At 42.2% G+C, this 19,561-nt stretch overlaps 2 protein-coding genes and 1 long non-coding RNA gene across 8 annotated transcripts in view; 1 reads left to right on the forward strand and 2 right to left on the reverse strand.

Moving 5' to 3' along the window:
• The window catches only part of LOC114849755 (uncharacterized), a 32,277-nt gene extending 28,329 nt beyond the window's left edge, over nucleotides 1-3,948 (reverse strand). For 2 of the 5 annotated variants that reach the window (XR_008692618.1, XR_008692616.1), the window contains exons 1-4: nucleotides 3,775-3,924; nucleotides 2,238-2,599; nucleotides 2,091-2,161; nucleotides 1,892-1,968 (exon numbers count right to left, since the gene is read on the reverse strand). This is a non-coding gene — a long non-coding RNA (uncharacterized LOC114849755). Of the gene's footprint in view, nucleotides 1-98; nucleotides 1,697-1,891; nucleotides 1,969-2,090; nucleotides 2,162-2,237; nucleotides 2,600-3,774 lie in introns of those variants that run through there. The other 3 variants (XR_008692612.1, XR_008692617.1, XR_008692615.1) reach the window with 3 other exon arrangements.
• A 102-nt stretch (nucleotides 3,949-4,050) lies between these two features.
• LOC114849673 (uncharacterized) lies at nucleotides 4,051-10,292 on the forward strand. 2 transcript variants are annotated; one of them, XM_029141352.3, is made up of 10 exons: nucleotides 4,051-4,365; nucleotides 4,447-4,562; nucleotides 4,725-6,212; nucleotides 6,302-6,538; nucleotides 6,666-6,890; nucleotides 6,996-7,050; nucleotides 7,407-7,973; nucleotides 8,277-8,413; nucleotides 9,038-9,215; nucleotides 9,605-10,292. In XM_029141352.3, the coding sequence occupies exons 1-10, from the start codon at nucleotides 4,194-4,196 to the stop codon at nucleotides 9,889-9,891; spliced, it is 3,462 nt and encodes a 1,153-aa protein (XP_028997185.1). In that variant the 5' UTR covers nucleotides 4,051-4,193; the 3' UTR covers nucleotides 9,892-10,292. The 2 variants fall into 2 exon arrangements, with proteins under 2 accessions (XP_028997185.1, XP_028997192.1); XM_029141359.3 differs by having other exon boundaries at nucleotides 9,038-9,223; nucleotides 9,605-9,784.
• A 530-nt stretch (nucleotides 10,293-10,822) lies between these two features.
• On the reverse strand, nucleotides 10,823-18,486 carry f13a1b (coagulation factor XIII, A1 polypeptide b). The gene is made up of 15 exons (XM_029141373.3): nucleotides 18,323-18,486; nucleotides 16,057-16,268; nucleotides 15,463-15,651; nucleotides 15,131-15,379; nucleotides 14,928-15,046; nucleotides 14,743-14,850; nucleotides 14,478-14,652; nucleotides 14,235-14,373; nucleotides 13,769-13,872; nucleotides 13,500-13,588; nucleotides 13,224-13,377; nucleotides 11,935-12,210; nucleotides 11,643-11,803; nucleotides 11,425-11,561; nucleotides 10,823-11,241 (listed from the first exon to the last, which is right to left on the reverse strand). Exons 2-15 carry the CDS (start codon nucleotides 16,232-16,234, stop codon nucleotides 11,100-11,102), a joined length of 2,220 nt encoding a protein of 739 aa, XP_028997206.1. The 5' UTR covers nucleotides 16,235-16,268; nucleotides 18,323-18,486; the 3' UTR covers nucleotides 10,823-11,099.
• Nucleotides 18,487-19,561: the final 1,075 nt, after the last annotated feature.

Raw genomic sequence — 19,561 nt, forward strand, 5'->3', positions numbered from 1 at the left:
GAAGCTAAACTTAACCACAGAGATAGTTTGATCATTAAGCTTTAGACCACTGCCCAGCTTCACACCCAGGTTCGTTGTTGTAGTTGTCAAGCAGTTACTTAAAAAACCCAGGTCGGTCTGAACTTTAGAGTCATTACTGGGTTCGAAAACAGCAAGACCTAAGTTTTTTATAATTAAAATGTAAAAAATTGCTTGCCATCCAGGCCTTAACTTCCTCAATGCACTGTAAAAGTTGAACAGTGGAGTATGCGCCCTCTTTTGACATAGATTTGTGTGTCATCAGCATAAAGGTGAAATAAGATGTCGTGTTTCCACAAGATCAAGCCAAAAGGCAATACATACAGAGACAAGAGTAGAGGGGCAAGGATGGACCCTTGTGGTACTCCACATGTTAGAGGCGCTACAGAAGACTGCGGTTCCAACACTGACACAAAAGTGTTAAATAGGACCTGAACCAGTCCAAGGCACTTCCTTGAACTCCCACAATTTTCTCCAAAATCTTAGAGAGAAATGGTAGTTTGGATATGGGTCTAAAATTGGGGCGCACAGATGAATCTAAGCGTCTTGATTAAAAGGTGTCACCACTGCATGCTTAAAACTTGCTGGAATAACACCATTTGTAAGGCTCGCATTAATAATGATCAGAACGTAGAGAGACACACTGGAGAAGACCTCTTTCAAAAGCTGAGGTGGGATTGGGTCATTTGGGAGATCCTGTGGGCTTCATATGAGTCATTATTTCTTCCAGAAAAGATGGCATAACAGCCTCAAACTGATCAAAAACAGCTGGGCAAGTAGCACGGAGGGAGGGGTCAATAAGAGTTAATCAGGGCCCTAGTGCTCTTAACCTTCTTGATTTAAAAAAAAAAGTCAAGAAGTTCTCTCATAGTTCAGTAGTATTCCCTAGAGAGGTTGAATGAGGGGCATCAAGAAGTTAATTGTTTTAAATAAAACACAAGGGTTGTTATATTTGGATACTGTGATTAGAGCATATTTTATGAGTTATCTGAACATATGTATACTTAATTCTATGTTCTAATGCTGTCAGAAGGACAGGTTTGTCCTCTTACCTGAGTACTTTTTTTTTTAATTTTACATATACCGACATTATAGGAGCCCCAAACTAACCAGAATATAACGAACGTAAGAATGATACAAACACAGGTGCACAGGTATACGTATAGTAAAGGACATTAGCTACTAGCAACAGCTTGTTAACGGCTAACTAAACGCTACATAAACGTGACGTATAACAATTGGTCTGTGAGGGTAACAACTTGCACTTACTATGCGCACAAACACACACCCTCGATAGTTTAAGACTGTCTATTAACTAGTCGGCGTTAGCTGACAAAGTCCTCTCTGCTTCCGTGCCTGTCCCGCGACTCAACACCCTTTCACTGAACGTGAAGGGGGTGAATTCCTGCTGTCAACCGCACCGTCTCACAGAACCTTTTGTACACTGGATACATGGGTGACATTCAAACAACACATGTTTATAGATCTTTATTCTGACAATGATTTTCTCAAGATTGTATGATATTATTTGTGCAATAAACCCATGCACCTTGCAGCCTGTCGCCACCAAGTAACAAATAGGGCAGTGCCAGATACCAGCTGTTGCTTCTTCAAGTTTTTCTTTATCTACATCCACACACTGCTCATGAAACCAACGCTCGCAGCTGTCACACTGTATCTGTATAAATGGACACATTGTTATTATGGTAGACATGAAAAAAACAAAATGTATTAAACCATAATACAACAAAAATGAGAATTAGGTTAATGAGAAAAATGTTCAGTTTTGCAAATGCCAATGACATTCTTAGGTCACCTATTGTGTCCTTTAAGTCAATTTAGAGCTGCTTAGTTAATGCAAAGAATAACTCACCCAGTTTGTAGTCGGGGGCCCTGTTCCTGGAGGCTTTGAAGCACAGCACATGGCACAGTTGTTGTCCATGTCAAATGCTAGAAAAAAAAAAAAAGGGATCGTGAGTGTATTTATGCACAGACAATGTTTGTTAATGTTTTTCTCTAGAGTTTATGAACGGTGGGAAGTAATGTTTTCCACATACTGTAAATGTACTTACCCGTGTTTGTTTCTGACTGAACCTCTTCGAAAACTTGTCGTATGGACCTTTTCCATGTCACCCAGGGTTACCTGCCAAAGAATGACAGTATACTTAAATAAACATTAGCCACATTGCTTTGTGATTAATAAAGATATGAAGACCTACCATGCCACAGACTGGACCAAAGAGGTGCATGTGGAAGAAAGTACTTTAGTAACTTAGGAATGATGTTTTGATAGTGGTACATATTTGGTGACATAACAGTCCATGTCCCAATAGCCAGATCGGTTATCCAGGGATTGGGTCACCTAGGCTCCCGCCTTTGGCTGCTGCCCAATCCACTATGCACCGGCCCCCTACGGTTCCTCCTGCGAATGGTGGGTCCACCTAAGGACGGTCCCACGTCGCTCTTTCGGGCTGTGTCTGGCCGGGCCTCGTGAAAATAGGCATGCGAGCCCCAACCTTGGGCCTGGCTCCAGGGTGGGGCCCCGGCTGCGCCATACCCAGCGACGTCTCAGTCCTGCGTTCTTCAGGAAAAAAAAAAAAAGAGTGGTGATGCACTAGACTGAGTAACGGACTCATTCAAAGCTGAATCAGATAGTGCTGCTAATACTGCTTTTTTCCTTCATTTTTTTACTTTCTGCAACAGAAATATATGAAGTACTACCAGTGATCTACAAAATAGAGAAACAGGTCTGACCAGTGATCAAAGACAAGTTTGATCACTGGTCTATTATTTACATATCATTTAACAGATAAGTAGTACTTTACTGCAAAACTACATGGTAAAAAAATTGAGAGAGAGACACACACACACACACACACACACACACACACACACACACACACACACACACACACGAGGATTTTTTTGAAGGTCAAAGTTCAGGTACTGATATCCATTCAATGTACAATACAATATTTTATTTATGTATTACTCGAAAACTATACAGTAAAAGTATTTGATATTTGCTATGGTAGTAGTCGAGGTAGTGCTAAGCAGAACTATGAAGGAATGGTGATGTACCAATTTGTAAAGTAATTTTATTCAAATCCAAGTTTAAGAGACTAGCCATTAGCCACATATTTACCATTAGTGGATTTTTTATAACATTCACTGTAAATTCCATAATTTCTTAAATTTACTTTGTTTCCTTACGACATTAAGCCTAACATCTCCGTTGCTCATTAGCGTGAGTGAGTGAGTCCGCTCTTCTCGGTGATCGCAACCCTGTTACCGTAACTATCGCACGAATCGCGCACCTCGAACATAGCGACGGCTCATTTGACCACGGAAAAGCAAACAGACAACACAAACTCACTTCCACCACAGGAACATTAACAATAATAATAACAACAATAATAATAATAATAATAATAATAAACATAGGTGGATAGATAGCTTTGTTCTGTGCATTGTTCTAATACAGTGAATGCATACATTCACTGCATTAGGCAGAACAAAGCTCAGAACTTCCTCAGAACCAAATCGCTGCTTAGCAGAACCAGTATGATAAACTGTTCTAAACTAACGCTCCGTCTCTTACGGGCAACAAAACTAAACACGGAAACACATGGCAATGACGCTGGACAACTTAGAACTAATCTAAACCGCACTGTATCCTAACAGGCTAAACTAAATACGCTCCATTCACTACGGGTAACACAAACCTAAACACGAAACCACGAGAGGACTACAAACCTTCACAGGTGACAAAGGACAGGACATCAAATGAAGCCAAAGTCCACTTCCTAAAAACTAAATACTCAAAGCACAGGTGACTCAAATGACCAATTAGCCCTGGAAACACACGGGAAATGAGAAACAAAAAAGGTGGAGAAAAACAAACAGCGCCTCAAGCGGCGAGAAGAGGCAGTGGTTACAGCCTACACAGGAAACGCCCCAGCTAATGAGTTTTAAGACAGGCATAGATTGGTTTGACCTACCAGCGTTTCCCTGTGCCTGCGAAGGCAAACGCCCAAAAGGCTGGATATAAAACAGGCTTTGGGTAATTGAAAGTGAAAGTAAACCAGTTCCGAGGAAACAGTTCACTAGTGAAGAGACACAGACGAGCTGCTGTTTTTAATCCTTTAAACCTTTAGCTTAAACGTTTAGATAAAATGGATGAATTCCAACATCCATTGTTCTTTGAAGCTACGGATCTAACAGACAGAGACAAAGACAGGATCAGGAGATACTTTATGGCAAATTGGGAATCTGGGGGAGGTGAGTGTGGAATGATAGAAATGACAGAAGACAACACCTGTAAAATCTGTTTCAAGAAAATAGAAGGTAAGACGTCATTTGGAGTAGAATTACAAGTATGATAAACTTCACAGTAGTAGCTATTTTGGACTTTTAACTTGTTTGCAGTGCAGGAAAATGTTTTGAGGAGAACAATTCACACCATTTCACTGCCAAGTGGTGATTTACAGCTGACTGTGAGTCGAACCAGTTCACCACAGACCCCTAACTGGCGGACGGCAGAGGTGAGCTGATTATCAGAATCAAATTCTGATGATTAAAATGATGTGGGTGTCAAAGTGAGGGTGACTCTGTAATATGAAATTTTTTAATGTCTATAAAATCTTTTTTACATTACTGTAGTAAACATTGTAACATAAACCTGCTTTCCTGTGTCACTTTTTTAGATAATCTCCAAAACAAACATTAACAACCTTAGGATGATTTTCAAGATAGACATTTATTTAATGTATTACCTGAGGGACAACCCTAAAGCTTATAAACCATTAGAGAAACAACTGTCTGCTATCGGCTGCTCAGTGGAGCTGGATTTTAACCAGGAGGAGGCAGTGGTGAGAGGGGACATAGAAAAAGGACCTGGAAGAGGTTTTGGTGCTGCAGAGAAATGGGAGATACAGGTGGACCGGGTCTTCTCTGGTAATTCTAACAACTACATTCGCCATAATGTGTTGGACCCAAAGCAGATCAGAGTTCTGGAACAGGACCCATCCTTTAACTCTGATAATATCAGAGTGTATAGAGAGACTGGCTGCTATATAATTGTGGGAGATGCTGGGGCTGTAAAAGACATGGTTGCTAATCTGGAAAAGAGAGTGCCAATCCAGAAGAACATCCCAGTTGTGAAGAAGAAGTTTGAAATGGTAAAAGAAGAGTTTGTGAAAGTAATTCATGCAACTTATCCAGAAGTTAAAATCTTAATAGTTAACAGCATGATCATCTTGGAAGGACTGAGCAAAGAGGTCCAATCAGGAGCTACACAACTTGATGAACTAATGAAGCAAGTAAAGGAAAAGAGACTTAACCTTCCTACAGAATTACTGACCTTCATAAGGTCCAGTGGTGTCATCTCTAAGATCCAGGCTCGGTTCCTACAGTGCCTCATGAGTTCTGTTTCCCTAGAAGTGGTTTCAGATCTGGTCCTGTTCAGTTTGTCCTCAGATGCACTGGATGAAGCTGAAGCTGCAATAATAAGAGACCTGATAGTGGACACTGTGGAGCTTCAGGGAGCTGCAGCTGTTCCTCCAGATGTGGACAGAGTAAAAGAAATCCTCACCAAAGCCAAGAACCGAGCAAACTGTAGAGAGTTAAGAGTGGAGTCCATCTTCAGCCCAGGAACGAGTAGAACAGCTGTGACTAAAGTCCAACTTATAGGATACAGGGAGAATGTGAACAAGCTGAAAGAGATTCTACATGACTACCAGATGAACCATGTTAGGACACAAGAAATGATGGATCTATCTCCAGATCTGGTCGACTGTTTTGATAAAGTCTTAGGTCTCTTAGAGGTGAAACAGACAGAGGTGACATTAAAAGCCTCAAAAACTCCACATGCTCATGTGCTTGTGTCTGGTCCCCATTGTCGGGTACAGGAAGCTCAGAGAAACCTAAGAACCTCTCTAGCCAGTCTGAAATCTGATACATTGGTTCTGGATGGATCAGGAGCTCAGCGGTTCTTCCAGGCAGAAGGTAGAACAAACATGGAGCTGGTGGAGACTGCCTGTAAGGTCATTATCAGGGAGGGGAAATGTGTCCTCTCACCAAACGTGACAAGAAGACCACGAAGCACCAGCAGCTCCAGGACCATCAGTTGTAGAAGCTTACAAATGCCCAGAACAAAGGTGGAGATCAAGCTCGGCAGTTTAGAAGATCAGAAGGTGAGGCGAATATTCATCTGTTGTGCTTTAAGTCTAGTGAAGTAGTAAGGAAAAGATTTATTCAATAATATTTAACTTTATTCCTACAGGTGAATGTGTTGGTGGTTCCTATGCTCAACAAGAATCTGACCTCTACCAAAATTGGCAAATGTTTGTGTAGCAAAGCCGGGGATATGATCAAATTCGACTTTATCCTGGCAGCAGCATATCACACGCTACAGCCTGGAGACGTCATGCAGGTTGATGCTCCTCCATCTCTGGGCTGCTCCAAGATCTTCTTCATTGAGTGTCTGCCGTGGGATGGAGTCAGAGGACAGAGTGAACAGGTAAGAGCTTAAAGTGGATAAAGGTACAACTAAGCACTGGACGTGTCCACAGGAGGACCTGGGTTTTCTCAGGTGGTGCTGTAGTAACACAGTAAAGTCAATAAAGTCTTTGTCTTTTGTTTTCCAGGCTCTTGCTAGTGGATTGAAGAGGTGTCTGGACCTCTGTGTGCAGCAGGGCTGCAGTTCAGTTGCTGTTCCTGTCATTGGACCTGGACTGGTTCTAAAGTACCCACTGAGAGAAGCTGTTGAGGTCTTGACTGAGACCATTCGACAGTTTCAGTTATCTGCATCCTCTGGGTCTCTGTCCACCATCCATGTTGTCATTAAACCTGGCTATGCTAATGCAGAAGAGGTGAGAACTGATTGTAGCAACTAATGTTTTCACAACCTGCTCATCTGCTTTGTGTTTTAGTGTATGTATAATGCTGTTACACTACATGCTGCTTTTTATTCACAGTGCTACAACGATGTCGATAATCTCCTCGGTTTAAACATGACTCAGAGAGGCCAAGGTAAACTAGAGAACTGCTCTGAAAAGTCTGCCCTGGTTGCAGAGACAAATTTAAATAGAAATTTGTTAATTAAATCATGTGTCCTATTGTAAATAGAGTGGCCAAAGACAAACAGCAGCCTTGTTGGTAGATTACATTATAAACACAAGATTTTGACATATGTGAGCTCTGCAGGCTTCATAGGACGACATTGTAGCAGCTACAGTATTAGATTATCTTCAATTACTTTACTTAATTTTTTTAAATATATCACAATTTAATGTGACTTAGTAACTGCATGACTGCAGTTCTACTTCTTTACTGACTGACTGACTGGCTGCCTCTAAACCAACAACAATCCCTGTTTGCCAACACAGATCTCAGCGTCCTCTTCACCAGCTCAACAAACCAACAGTCTGTCTTCCACTTCCTGGGTTTCACCACACAGAATGTGGACACTGCTATGACAAAGCTGAAGGATCTCTATCAGGCTCAGTGCTCCAGACAAACCCTCACCCAGGAGCAACTGGAAGGCCTCACCCAAGATGACATTGAAGACCTAAAGCAACTGGTAGAAACCCAGGGTCTGTACATGCAGAGAGACCAGTCTGGACAGGGCATCCTGACAGTGAGCGGGTCGAATGATGGAGTCAGCCAGGTGATGCAGATGGTAAATGGGTTTCAGAAGAACTCCCTCATCAGAGAAATTAGAATCAGAGATGAGGATGAGTTGTACCCTCGTGTTGCTTGGTGCATCCTGGGACATAATGGAAATTGGGAGAGACTCCCCAAAACAGCCAATTATGACCTGGAAAACAATGATGCATCAGGTGAGATAATGGACGCACGAGGCAACTCATGGAGCGTGAATCTGCAGGTATTGGAGGCCACAAGACGACAAACTGGACAAAAGACAAATCTGAAAAGACTTGAGAATTGTCCAGGTATGATTGCATACAGTAACACCTGTAATTATCAGACATGATAATTGACAATTATCAGAACCTTTTCTAAAGTTACTTTAAAGCATAAATTCAAAGTAATTTTAGAAATAACCTCTAGAAATGCTTGTATGTTTCATAATTGTTTAAATTAATTTACTAATCACTAGACAAGAAATTATTTTAAAATATACAAAAATAATTAAAACAATAATTACTGCCATTTGAGATGTTGTAGATTTGCTTTAATGAACAAAATACCAACCCTGATGGTTTTGATTAACTGTCTTTTCTAACGTGTCTCAGACTTCATTCTGCCTCTGTACTGGGACAACATGAGGACTACTGAGACCATGAAGGTGGTTGTTCTACATCCTTTCTCTGCAGAGTATCAGACAGTGAAGAAGGCCTTTGTACGAACTGTCACCAAGAGTATAATAAAGGTAACTAGACATGAAACACACTCACTTAATCAATAATCACTTTCTCATATTCACAGGCCATACATGGTAATATTATAAATATATTTCAGCAAATCATTGGAAAATGAAATTTATAACATCCTAAGTAACATACAGTAAAGGGAAACTAATTAAATAACAAATATTTTGTAAATTATATTCATCATGTGTGTATCTTTGGGCAACACTCTCTAATAATAATAATTTACTCATGTATCATTAGGGTGCATTTTTCCAGTTTCAGGATTATTTACCTGTGGCAAGATTTTACTTACCATTTGTTACTTACTATTTAAAATGTTTAAATCTTTAAAATAATTTAGGCCCAGCTAAGGGCATTGTTATTTAAAATATAGTGTGTAACAAATTTTCCAATCGGTCCAATATAATATTAATGACAATAACACAAGTTACTATTCTTTTTTATTATTGTATTTCATTTTGCTTTACTGTACCAAGTTTTTTTAAAACCTTTAACGCTCTCCTCTAAATTATTTGATTGTCATATATACATACATATAACATATATTTGTAATTATCAGTAGGCACATTAATAATACAAATGCAAAAGGTTAAAACATTTTTTTTATACTTGATGTCTGTCAGATTGAGCGTGTGCAGAACTTCCACCAGCGTCGAGCCTATGAAGCACTAAAGAAGCAAATGTCTGATAAGACCAAACTGGAGAATGGAGGTGAAAAGCTTCTGTACCATGGGACAAGTCAAGACAAACGCAACTCTATCATGAAAACTGGCTTCAACAGGAGCTTTGCTGGACAAAATGGTAACAAGGTCTGGGACAAAGGATCAGTCAGTCAGTCAGTCAGTAAAGCAGGATCTGACCAGAACTAACACAACAGTGACATCTGCAGACTGATTTTACTTATTGGTTGTTTCTGCATTTCACACAGTCAGGATGTGCATAAGATGCATGTACTGTACATGTACTGCAATACTGTCCCTAAGAAAGGAAGCTATGGCTAACACGCTCTAACCTGCTCTGACAGGTTAATAGAAATAGATCTAACATGTACTGTTGTCTGGAGTCTTCGTTTGATGAAATGGCAGATGAACTCCTCTACTAAATAGTTTTTTTAACCACAGATTGTGTTGCTAGTTATTATCATTCCTCCTTGTTTTCGATGTTAACTGCCTGTTTTCTTTTATTTTCAGCAACTTCATATGGTCATGGAACCTACTTTGCTGTAGACGCCAGCTACTCAGCCAATCCCACCTACTCTAAACCAGCTGCTGATGGTTCTCAGTCAATGTTTGTGGCTCGAGTCCTGACTGGAACTTACACTGTTGGCCGCAGTAACATGAAGGTGCCTCCACCTCGTAACAACCAGCAGCCAGACGACCGCTACGACAGTTTGGTTGATAACATATACAACCCCAGCATGTATGTTGTGTTCCATGACAGCCAGGCGTACCCAGACTACCTCATCACCTTTAAATGATGCCAATAGTGTGGCATTAGGTCCTTCACGCCACTAGGGGTGCGTTTGACCTTTTCAGGTTCCAGTGGCTTCTTGATCTGTTGTTTGAGCACGACACCATTTCCTGTTCTCTCCACATGGCTAGTTTGTAGTAGTTTTAAGATCTGCCTTTGGCCTCACTGGTTGTTGTCGATGTCAAAACAGTTGTGATTTTTCTTTTGTGGAGGGTTTTGTTCATGGACGTCCTGTTCTGTGTCCTTTTGTGAGGCTTGTGCTTTGTTTTTGTCATCCATGTTTAGACTGTTTTGCCTGTTGTGTGCAGAACAATTAGTTTAGTGTATAGTCTATGTTTAGTTAATTTATTAGTTTCCTGCTTCAAATGCGGTTGTTTAGTTTCTGTCAAATAAACCTTTTAAATAGTACTGATGTATGGGTCGTGGCTAATGGGTCAGATGTGAGCAGCCAGAGTGACTTATAGCATCCTGAAAGGGTTTCATTCACACTGTGTGCAGCGAAGTTGGTGCTGTGTGCACCTGGATGTAACAGCGTCCTGCTTTGTGTGAGCGCTGTTCGTCCCTCCACCTCACCTGTTCACCAGCTAGTTTAATGCAAACAAGGTCTGAGAAAGCTTCAAAACAAATGCAGCGTAGTGTTTATATTAATATCAAATGAAGCAAATACAACAAGATGGCCTGGGGAACACAATTTATATAATAAAGTATAAATATAATTAAGCTCTTGATCTTTTATTTGATTGATATTTGCAAAAATGGAAAAGACAGATTAAGGTAATGAGAATGTCTGTTTTGTACATGATGATGATTTTAATAAGAATGGTTTAAACGCTATTTAATTGAACTAGAATTTTAATGGAACTAGATGAACTGGTGGGTGGTTTCTTTTGCAGGAGAAGACAGTTTTGTTTTTCAATCCAAACCAAATATCAAGAAAGTCAAGCCTCAGAATTGTTTTACTGTCAGTTAGTTGCTTACAATAGAGTCAAGTTTTCATATAGGATCAAAGATCACAAACTGTTATTTATTGTTGTTTTTTATTGTACCTGATTGTTTCGTAAACGTAAAATATATGTTTTTTAGATTATAATGACATTACTATTACCTCCAATCTTGAACGATGTTGCTACCTTATACTACGAATAACTGTAAGCCTACAGTATGTTATAGGCCTGTAACTGAGTTAAATGGTGCCAGCGGTCCTGCAGCGCCCCCTCAGGGCTTGATGGTGATGGACACCTGGCCGTAGACCTGCCTGAGATTGGGACAGTCCAAAGTGGCGAACAACCTGGTGAAGCCAGCTCTCTGCGGAGTGAAGTACTCGGCCCAGGTGAGGGAGGAGCCAGCCGCAACCAGACTGGAAGCAGCAGGACAGGACTTATATCAGTGTGGGCGCATGTCACAGGTTGGTTTAACATTTAGGGATGAACATCAGCTGCAGACTTACTGTGTTGTGTAACATCTGTACAGATATAGATGTTTATATTGAATGAGTGTATATAATGTAAACTCATGTGTTCTTCCTCTGTGCTGACCTCACCTGTAGTATTTGAACTTGGGCACCATGAGGCCAGGTCCCTCCATGCGGACGTAGACCTGCTCCAAGTTGAAGCTGAACGGGTTTGTGAACTGCACAGTCGCCACCATCTCCTCGTGAACTTTGCCTTCACCAGACACCTGAAGTACACACAACCTGCATTAGAGCGAGCATATGTCTCTTCGCGTAGACGCACTAGTGGCTGTTGAGCATCAGTGCACCTCAATGGTGAGTTTGGGATTGCGCAGTGAGACCACTTTCATGGCAGAGACAATGTGGCTGGTCTCCTTGATCTTCCCAGTAGCGATGAAGTGTAGGTTGGCCTGTTCCACCAGGTGCTTCAAGTAGTTCTTTGACTCGACACTTATCACCTCAGTAACACCTACAGGAAACACAATAAAACACAAATAGAATCTTTTCAGATCCACAATATACAAGCAAACATTATAATGACTTGACATCTGATGTATTCCTAATCTGACTGAGACCATTGACCGCTGAGCTGTCACTCACTGGCGCTGGGGCCGATCTTCACGGTGGGATTCTTGAACAGGATCTCGTTTTTGCTGACGCCAGTGTAATACACCACGCTCCCACTGACGTACATGTCCACAGTGCGCTGCTGGTCGCTTCGGTTGACAAACTCCAGGCTCAGCTCGAAGTCGTCGCCCACGCTGATCTCCAGAGCGGGCAGGACCAGGTCCACGTCGGCCACGGGGAGCTCGGACTTGTCTCTCTTGCAGCCATAGTCCTCTGCTCTTTCCAGGACGGTTCGCTCCTCTGCACTGCCTGCAATGCACCAGTGTTCTCAGTAAGTGCCAGCTTCAGGGACTGTTCTTTCAGGTTATCTGCACTAGTGCTGGGTTTAGCAGTTTACACTGCACCAACACAGACTGTTCCTGTTACTGTGTGTGACCGTTGCTGTCCGGCCCTTAATTTGTCTTATCTGGCTTGTCTGACATGTCACTGTTCCTGGTTCCACCATTTACACAACAACCAGCTTGCTGTACACTAGTTATCTGCTTTGTTTGAAGATTTCACCTGGCTTCCTGGTCAGTGGTTAAACCTTGTGTTTCTTAGTCTTTGTAGGTTCAGTTTGTTAGTTTGGTTAGTTACTACTTGTTAGTAGTTGGTATCTCTAACATATTTTCTCCTGCATTGCAGTGATTTTTAGCTGTTGGTTTTGCTTGAACTTGTCAGGAAAGGCTGGGTGTTGGACCCAAATGCACAGCTCAGAAATGAGGATCGGTTCAGTAGTTTTAATGGCAGGTCATGACGAAGGCAGGTCAGACGGGCACAGATCAGTTCACAGTCTTACCCCATTCTGTGTCTTCGCTAGAGAGAATGTACAGAATGGGATAAGGCAGGTGGTGCTCAGGGACAGGCTCAGGTCAAAAACACATTAAGTAATAAAGTAAAATAACTGACAGGCAGGATGATGACAGGAAGTAACAAAATAAAACCAGAAGTAGAGTGAAGACTGGATTCGTGACAGAACTAGTTTCCCTGCCTTGCAGTGACTTTCCATTAGTTTATACTTACCCACACTTCGATATTCGCTTTCACCTTGTTTGTATTTCTTGTCTTTCATCCTATATACAAATTTGGGGGTTGTGCATTTGCATCTTTATCCTCTCAGTTAGTCTGGCTTTTGTTTTTTTTACTGAGACAGAGCCTCAGTGTGTTTTTAAAAAGGACTTTTTGTTAGTGCCAAAGGTAAGATGTTTGTGGGTACAGCACAAAAACCTGTTGTTGACTCATTGACTCCTCACACTTGATTCCTGTTGGATGCAGACACTGACCTTCTGGGAACTTGTACTGATGTGTGATGTCTCGCCGAGTAACGTCTCCTGGGGTTTTGGTCAGAATCATGCGTCCTACATGAGTCTTGTTCACCTTGACGGGCTGCATGGTCCCATCTTTCTTCCTGGAGTAAAACACTACGTCGCTGTTGACCTGCAGGAGAAGGACAATCAGGCTGTGAAACAGGAGAGGACGTTCAGTGTGAACGTAAAACCGTTTTGTCAAGAACCACACAAACATAAAAGAAATACTGTAAACTGCATGTAAAAACTCACCTCTGCAAATACAAAGGCAGCATCGAAGGGAAAGCATAGCTGGCCGTGTTTGATGGCTTGAACTGAAGCAGGACCACATCTGTACATGCCTTAATGCATAATAGAGGATTGGAGGGTAGTAAGTGTAAAAGCATAGTGTTTATTTTGACTCTAAACACAGAAAGCAAGGTTATTAAAATATGCTGTAGAAATATCGACCTACATTTTCAAGCTACAAGAAGCCAGATTCCAAAATCATTAGTTTCTATAAGCTAGTAGTCATTTCCTACCATCACTGGTCTCCTGTGGTGTTGCATCAACGACCTGCCAGCCTCCGAAGCCTGAGGGCAGGTCTGGTCTGCTCATGTAGCACTCATTCCAGCAGTGATAGTTCCTCAACAGGCAAACATTTGAAATGTTAGTTGAGAAATTATTATTAATTAGTATAACACAATATAGTGTGATGTGATGGGATGTGATGTGATGTGATGTGATGTGATGTGATGTGATGTGATGTGATGTGATGTGATGTGATGTGATGTGATGTGATGTGATATGATGATATATTTGTGTACTGTGATATGATTAAAGTCTTTAGCCATGGAATCCTACAGTAATTTTGATCTAAAAAAGTGTTTTATTAGGAGACATGCTCTATCACCAAATCGGATTTAACTTGTTTAATTACATATTCTTCCAGATCAGAACATGTTTCCACAGATCAGGGTTTGCGTAACGTGAGCGTTAGAACAGTACCAGATGGAGTCCTTGGTGCGCTGACGATCCGCCCGGCCGTTCTCATCCAAGATGATGTCAGTCCTCAGGTTTCCATCGTTGTCGTGGGCGGAGTAATAGTTGGTGACCACCCGAGCCGGGATGCCCAGACAGCGCAGGACTGGAACACGGAGCCAATGTCAACATAAGACTAAAGTACAGGGACATTCTGCAGGTGTCTGGACTGAGCAGCAAAAAAGCAGATGTAGTGAAGCTCTATCTCACAGGTGTTGAAGACGGCAGCATAGACCCAGCACTGAGCGTAGCACACGGGCATCTTGCTGGTGGCGTAGGTCAGCAGGATGTCGGTGCTGCCAGTCCAGGAAGTGGGCGCCACTCCATAGGTATAGTCCCCAGTCCAGTTCCCCACCAGCACCCCGTTGTCATCAAGAGAGTCCAGCTGAGTAGAAAAAGAGTTTAGATCTTTCATCGAAAGTGATTTAAAAAAAAAAACTCAAACTGACATATAGGAGGCAGTTTGGATTCTCACCATGGCAGAAGCCTGTCTGGTCACTATCATGGGGTCTCCTCTGTTGGTGATGGGCATCTCAGACTGGTCCAGGATGAATAAACAGGCATCCAGAACTCCATAGTTGAACTAAAGAAGTGAACCTGGCGTCAGGAAAGCTGCTGCTGTAAAACCACTTCAGTCTCAGAAAGCGATTCCTCTGTTACCTGCCCGTAGTTCCAGTCCCTCTCAGCGATGTCATCGAAGGCGCCGTGATAGATGATGCCCATCTCATTCATCACGCACTCCTTCCTCTCCTCCTCATCATCCAGAAACACAGCGTCATCTGAGACAAGACAGGCGATCACGTGGATGTTAGTGAACCCAGAAGATGAGAAGCATCTGTTTTTGTCACGAGGCACCGACAGACCTGCCGCCCAGGGGTTGAAGAGGATGTAGAGGTCTCTGGCGCTGTCCCGTGTGGTCCTGCGGATGCCATAGGGCGTTGCCACAGCAACGTACATGTGGTACTTTCCCACAATGCAGTTGGCTGCAGGCGTGATGCCCATGGTGACCTGGTTGTCTGAGGTGTGGGTGATGCGGCCCTTCCAGGGGCTCTGACGCTCCTTCGTGGGGTAGACAGGAACATAGGTGCCCTTGCTGTACTGTGGGCTGGAGCCTGGACCAACAGGGGCATTGGTTTTATTCAAACAATAACAGCTTTTACAGGATGGACAGTGCATATTTAAATACTGGGCTCACCGATGACGAACTCCACGGCAAACTTGTCATCAGCAGGTTTGTAAGTCCGGTTAAAGGTGATCTTGACCTGGAACTCCTGCCCCCGGCGAACGATGAGATAGTCAGACTGGTACAGCTCCGTGTGGTGATCTAGCTTGTTGTTCTCATCTTGCTTTTTAATCATGTCCACGTCCCAGATGTCAAGATACTCTGAATGGACAGAGACAAGACTTAATGTATCGTTGAGTGATTTAAGTGGTTCATGGTGGGGTTAAAGTGTCACCAGCTGAAACCTGCTCCTAGAAGCTCCTACACTCATGACTGCGTCTATCTGCTGAGCAGCTCTAATTTACCCAAGCTTCCTGTCACATCTGGACACGCTCAGACTGCAGCCTGTCGTGATGCAACAGGCGGCAGGAAGTGGACAGTTTATCCCGTTTGGACATCAGTCATGTGTCAGTCATGTGCAAACCTACTGAACACTGTGTCACAGCTGAGCTCATCTCTAAACTAAGCTAAGACATTGGTCCGGTGTTCCTCAAAGAGATTGAGTTCAGATGTTTTTCACTTGATGCTTTCACACATGAACTAAAGGACACAGTCAGACCCTCTCACCGGTCAGAGGTGGAACGCCCCTCGGGCTGCCAAAGGGCTCAAACTGTGGGATGTCCGCTGAGTCGCTGTTGGAGTTGGCGACGGGAACCGTGGTGCGTCCACGGCTTGTCACCTTGGGAGGGGGTCCGGAGGGAGCAGGGGGGGGTGCAGAGGGAGTAGCAGTTGGTCGGTCAGACATGGTGCGAGGTCGGGGTGTGAGATCTGTCGCAGGACTGGAAAAGGAGAGGGACAAGGGTCTCGTTACTGGTTTGTATTTCTGGGTTTATCCAGGTGTGTTCTACAATCTCATCTAGTTGCAGGTTCTGTGAATTTCTATCAGGCTCAACCAACTTGTGCAGCTTCATCTGCTTGTGTGTGAGCTAAGGAAATGTCAGAACAAACAACTGTCTAAGTAGCACAAGAGAAAATACTGTATTGCAAATCATAAAACTTCCTACGTGCCTTGAATGCAACAGTTGCACTTTTATTAGTCATGTGGTTGCCACATGTGTCTGTGGTTTGAGATGGAGGAGAGTTCAGAGTCACTCCTCTTCCTGTAGATGCTGGTGAACAAAGACACTTGGAGTTTGGTGATTTGTTTTCTGTTCCTGTGGTCACTTCACTGCCCAACAGTCGTTAATCAGGAAAATCTCTTCCAAACGACCTTATTTTGAAGTAAAAATCAGCAGCGGTTTGATAATAGAGCATGTAGGCAGAGGTTTTACCACAGGAGAACTTAAACCTCTTTGACTGAAGCCTCCGTTTGTTTGAAGGTTCCGTGTCCCTGTGCCATCGAGGGTAAAGGTGGAAACAGAGCCTTCACTGTGCTCAGCCATGACTCATGCAGCCAAACATCATGTCTCCTCGTCCCGCACACGCCCACATTACGTAACCCTGATCCTTCCTCTCAGGTGTTGCCACAGGCTCCACACACAGCATCACAACAAAGCACTGCTTGTGTGTCTAATGGGTAAATGTGCCACATTTAATCATCGCGTCCCTCTGACCTGCTGCCACATCTCCTTCAGCCTGCTTCACCGTGTGTGCACTAAATGTAAACCTCACGTTTCCAGTTCAGTGGATTTGTTGAGTCACACTGAGGGTCTTTGTTTACACTGACTTGTGTTCAACTGTCTAAATCGACAAGTTTGTTTAAAGCACAGTGTTCAATTAGGCTGCAGTCGGTCTGGTTGACGACAACTCCTACTACTACTACTATTACTGTACTACACTACTACTACAACAACAACAACAACTACTACTACTACTACTACTACTACATTACTACTACTACAACAACAACTACTACTACTACTACTACTACTACTACTACTACTACTACTACACTACTAATACTACAACAACAACAACTACTACTACTACTACTACTACTACTACTACTACTACACTACTACTACTACAACAACAACTACTACTACTACTACTACTACTACTACTACTACTACACTACTACTACAACAACAACAACTACTACTACTATTACTACACTACTACTACTACTACAGTGCTTTTGTTTTGTTTAGAAGTAAATGAACACATTTAGATTCCTCTCCTTCGATTTAAGACTAACACTTAATTAAGTCTCATTTTAAAAGTTACCACTTATTTCTTAACCTAACTTAAATTACGACCTGAACAATTAATGGATTAATAGATGATGATTCCTTTTCTGCCCACTAATCATTTGTGTTATAACCCTTGGATCTCTTTGAATTACCACATTGTTTTTAAAAGGGAACAGCTGTAACAGTACAAACACATTTTTCCTAAGGGTCCAACACATCAAAGTAAATAGAAACATTGTACACATGAAACCCTTCAGTGGGGTGTGAACTGCACATTGTGGATTATAGTTTACTCTAACAAAGAGTTTGTGTGTTTGAACAGATTTTATCATAAACTATGACCAAACTTTGCCTCAATTAAGCTTAAAATTGTATTTTTTTATGTTACAGTACATTAATAAAATTTTCAGAGAAAAATCAAAATGTAGTTAGCTTCATTGAATGCAACATTTGTCCAGTAAAAGTTTCTCTGGTCGACTGTAGTATGTCGAGTCTGTTTGTTTCTCCACAAGAACTCCTAAACGTCTCTAATGAGTCTCAGATGTATGAGCAAATTAATTCAATTCCAAACATCTGGGTGTTAAAACTGAACAAAATGACTGCCAAACATTTCTGATGTAATTAAAGCTTTGCACTAAAGCGAATGCTGCACTTCCATATACATAAACTTTGTGTCTGTGTCTGTGTGAGGGTGGACTCACCTCAGAGGACTCTGCTGTCGCTCCGTCCTCTGCTCTGCTCCCGCTTATATACGGTTCCCTGCAGTAAGTACGAGCTGTCAGTGTGTGTGTGTGTGTGTGTGTGTGTGTGTGTGTGTCTGCAGGGAAACAGTGTTGTTGTGGGTGTAGCTGCTCAACATGGGAGCAGGATGTGGAATCTACCATCTCTGTACAAGGCACAGCTGGAGGAGCCAGATAAGTGAGTGAGTGGAGTCTGGATCAGGAAGTTACTGCTCTGAAGCTGTCAGATACCTTCATTCAGCACATGAACACATAAAGTCCCACCGGTTAACATTTCACCATCGTTTCTTGCATATTGTTTGTCAGCAATATTCAACCAAAAATGCAAAATAACATTGAAGGACTGTGTGAAAATGAACAAACAGTTCATTTAAAAAAAGTCCACTATGTTGACTTCCCTGTGTCTAATCACAGCCTCAAGCATATTACTAACCTTGTTACAGTTATTATTTTATGTGTGTTTGCCAGGAACTTCATTTTAGATAGAGTCATTTGATGTATTTTAGTGTGTTGTTATTATTCATATTCATCTTTGGGTTTATTCACAGCTTTATTTGTTCACAGACCACAGTCTATTTCAGCAGGCTGCTTTAATTATTGCTGATTCAAATAGCATTTCTGTTTGTTGTCGTTTTGCTTCTTTTAGGGTTTTTTAGGGTTTGTTTGGCCACAGATGTGGTAAAAGCGCTGGACGTCCACTCAGCGTTGATGGACGGGTGGTTTGTGGTGACGTATTCACGCGCGTGGTATGTTTAGGTTTGCGTTATAATTTCCTTGGGCAGAGCACTGCAGCAGTGGGCGCTGAGGGATCTGCTCCTTTTCTTTGTCTGACTGATGTGGTTGAAGGTTTTGTGTCTAACTAATAGCCTCTAATGAACTATTACTCTAAATTACTGTAGCTTTGCTTTAAAATACAGTATGTTGTTTGTTTACACCAGAATACAACTGTAGCTTTCTATGATTCAGCATGTGATTTAAACACTAGGACACACGTCACACTAGATGCTCTCGGATGAACCAGGCTCTAAAGCACCTCTAATGGTCAAAGCTGCCAGGAGAAAAGTGAAGTGCATTTTATTATCATGTGTTGAAGTAAAACATCAACATATATATAGTTTATATATGAGTTTTCCGCCCTCACTTTAGAACGTGTCATCATTTTTCCACATTGAGAGTACTAAAAAGCGAGGAGTGAATCCA

This window comes from Betta splendens, chromosome 2, assembly GCF_900634795.4.
Source record: "Betta splendens chromosome 2, fBetSpl5.4, whole genome shotgun sequence".
Taxonomy (NCBI): Eukaryota; Metazoa; Chordata; class Actinopteri; order Anabantiformes; family Osphronemidae; genus Betta; species Betta splendens.

Bases quoted from the DNA above. Each gene is read 5' to 3' on its own strand.
- LOC114849673 (XM_029141352.3), top strand. From the start codon at position 4,194: ATGGATGAATTCCAACATCCATTGTTCTTTGAAGCTACGGATCTAACA. The intron at 7,051-7,406 runs GTAAACTAGAGA...TTGCCAACACAG, and splicing joins CATGACTCAGAGAGGCCAAG to ATCTCAGCGTCCTCTTCACC. The intron at 9,216-9,604 runs GTAACAAGGTCT...TTTTATTTTCAG, and splicing joins GAGCTTTGCTGGACAAAATG to CAACTTCATATGGTCATGGA.
- f13a1b (XM_029141373.3), bottom strand. From the start codon at position 16,234: ATGTCTGACCGACCAACTGCTACTCCCTCTGCACCCCCCCCTGCTCCC. The intron at 15,652-16,056 runs GTGAGAGGGTCT...CTGTCCATTCAG, and splicing joins GGGCGTTCCACCTCTGACCG to AGTATCTTGACATCTGGGAC. The intron at 11,804-11,934 runs GTGAGTGACAGC...TGTTTCCTGTAG, and splicing joins GAAGATCGGCCCCAGCGCCA to GTGTTACTGAGGTGATAAGT.